Below are 1,376 nucleotides of genomic sequence, written 5' to 3' on the forward strand. Positions count from 1 at the left end.
TAAGCTCAGAGGCTAGCTCACCCTCAAATTTCTTTTGCTTTCACAAATTCCCGAGCATTCCTGGTTGTTTTTCAGACTCTAAACATCCTTTGGGAGCTTGGATGATATCAAACCAAAATAACTGCCACGACTGGATTGTATTGTATTTCACTTTTAAGAGAACACTATCAACTATACCAACTATAGAGGGCGTTAATTGCCAGTAGCGGAAAAATGGCGGATAAAAGTGAGATTTCGTTAAATGGTAAACCAATTTCGACTCTTCGAGTGGTGGATCTTAAACAAGAACTCGAAAAACGGGGATTATCAAAAAGTGGAAGTAAAAAAGATTTAGTTGATAGGCTGAAACTAGTAAGCATTTGTTGTATGATGTAGTATAGAAGTAGTCTTGATAATTTAGGCTTAGCAAAAGAACTGTGTGTGAACTCGTTAGGCTTAGGTTAGGAGTGTTGGCACTTTTAAGTTAAAAAAATGTAAATACTATAAATTTTAGTATAAGGGTCCAAAAGTAATGTCACTTCAAAAAAATTATCACAAAAATTTAATTACTATAAGCTATCCAAAAAATAACACATTTTAGCCTAAACTGTTGTTATGAAGTATGAAATAAAAGAAATATTAAGAGTTTGGAGCATTCTAACAACTCGAGATTTTAACCCTACAGCTTACGTGTTACCAATACCATTCACAATTCTGTTAAAGCATTCCTAAATACCAAACGAAATATAACGTAATGGAACTATTAAACACGGAAATGTTACAAAGAGAAATCTAAAATAGAAATGAATTGCAGTGAAATAAAATTACTTTACAAATCATATGTTACATCATCATTAAATCACATGTTACATTAAGGACTCAAATTATCTGCTTGGAACTGTTGATATTTGCAGTGGCATAGCAAGGGTTCTCAGCACCCGGGGGCAAAGACACTTTTGGTGCCCCACCTCTGAAATGTTTTGATTATTTGTTTTGTGACTCATTACCCACTTAATGACAATAACATAAAGAATTAATTACCGCCTTACACAGGCCTAAAATAAAGTCACAGTATAACATCTCACGATATCACAACTGTAAACCTGGAACTAATGAAGTATAGCCTACTAGGTGTACTTACATAATTTATAAACCAATATGATATTTATGTCATCCAGTATTGTTCAAAGTCACATAGCTAGAGTAATCTTTCAAGCATGCAGAATAAATTTCTGTTATATATCTAGTTTTGAAACTTATGTTTTATATGAGAAGCTAGTCACTTGTGGTGTACATGGATTATAAAACAGATTGATAAAATACTACTTAAGTTTACAAATAACAAATTTTATTAGTTTACAAAACTCTACATATACTTAACAAGATCTTGTACAGAT

The 1,376-nt window shown here is 32.3% G+C and overlaps 1 protein-coding gene across 6 annotated transcripts in view; it reads left to right on the forward strand.

The window, feature by feature from the left end:
• The first annotated feature begins 201 nt into the window (after window positions 1-201).
• Window positions 202-1,376, forward strand: part of LOC106460800 (apoptotic chromatin condensation inducer in the nucleus-like) — a 75,150-nt gene continuing 73,975 nt past the window's right edge. For 5 of the 6 annotated variants that reach the window (XR_002610842.1, XM_013920539.2, XM_022387591.1 and 2 more), the window contains exon 1: window positions 202-351. Coding sequence is in view for 5 of the 6 variants with exons in the window: in XM_013920539.2 (XP_013775993.1) it covers window positions 214-351 (138 nt within the window). In the remaining variant the exon portion in view is untranslated. The remainder of the gene's footprint in view (window positions 352-1,376) is intronic. The other variant, XM_013920540.2, reaches the window with a different exon arrangement.

This window comes from Limulus polyphemus, unplaced genomic scaffold (assembly GCF_000517525.1).
Source record: "Limulus polyphemus unplaced genomic scaffold, Limulus_polyphemus-2.1.2 Scaffold837, whole genome shotgun sequence".
NCBI lineage: Eukaryota > Metazoa > Arthropoda > Merostomata > Xiphosura > Limulidae > Limulus > Limulus polyphemus.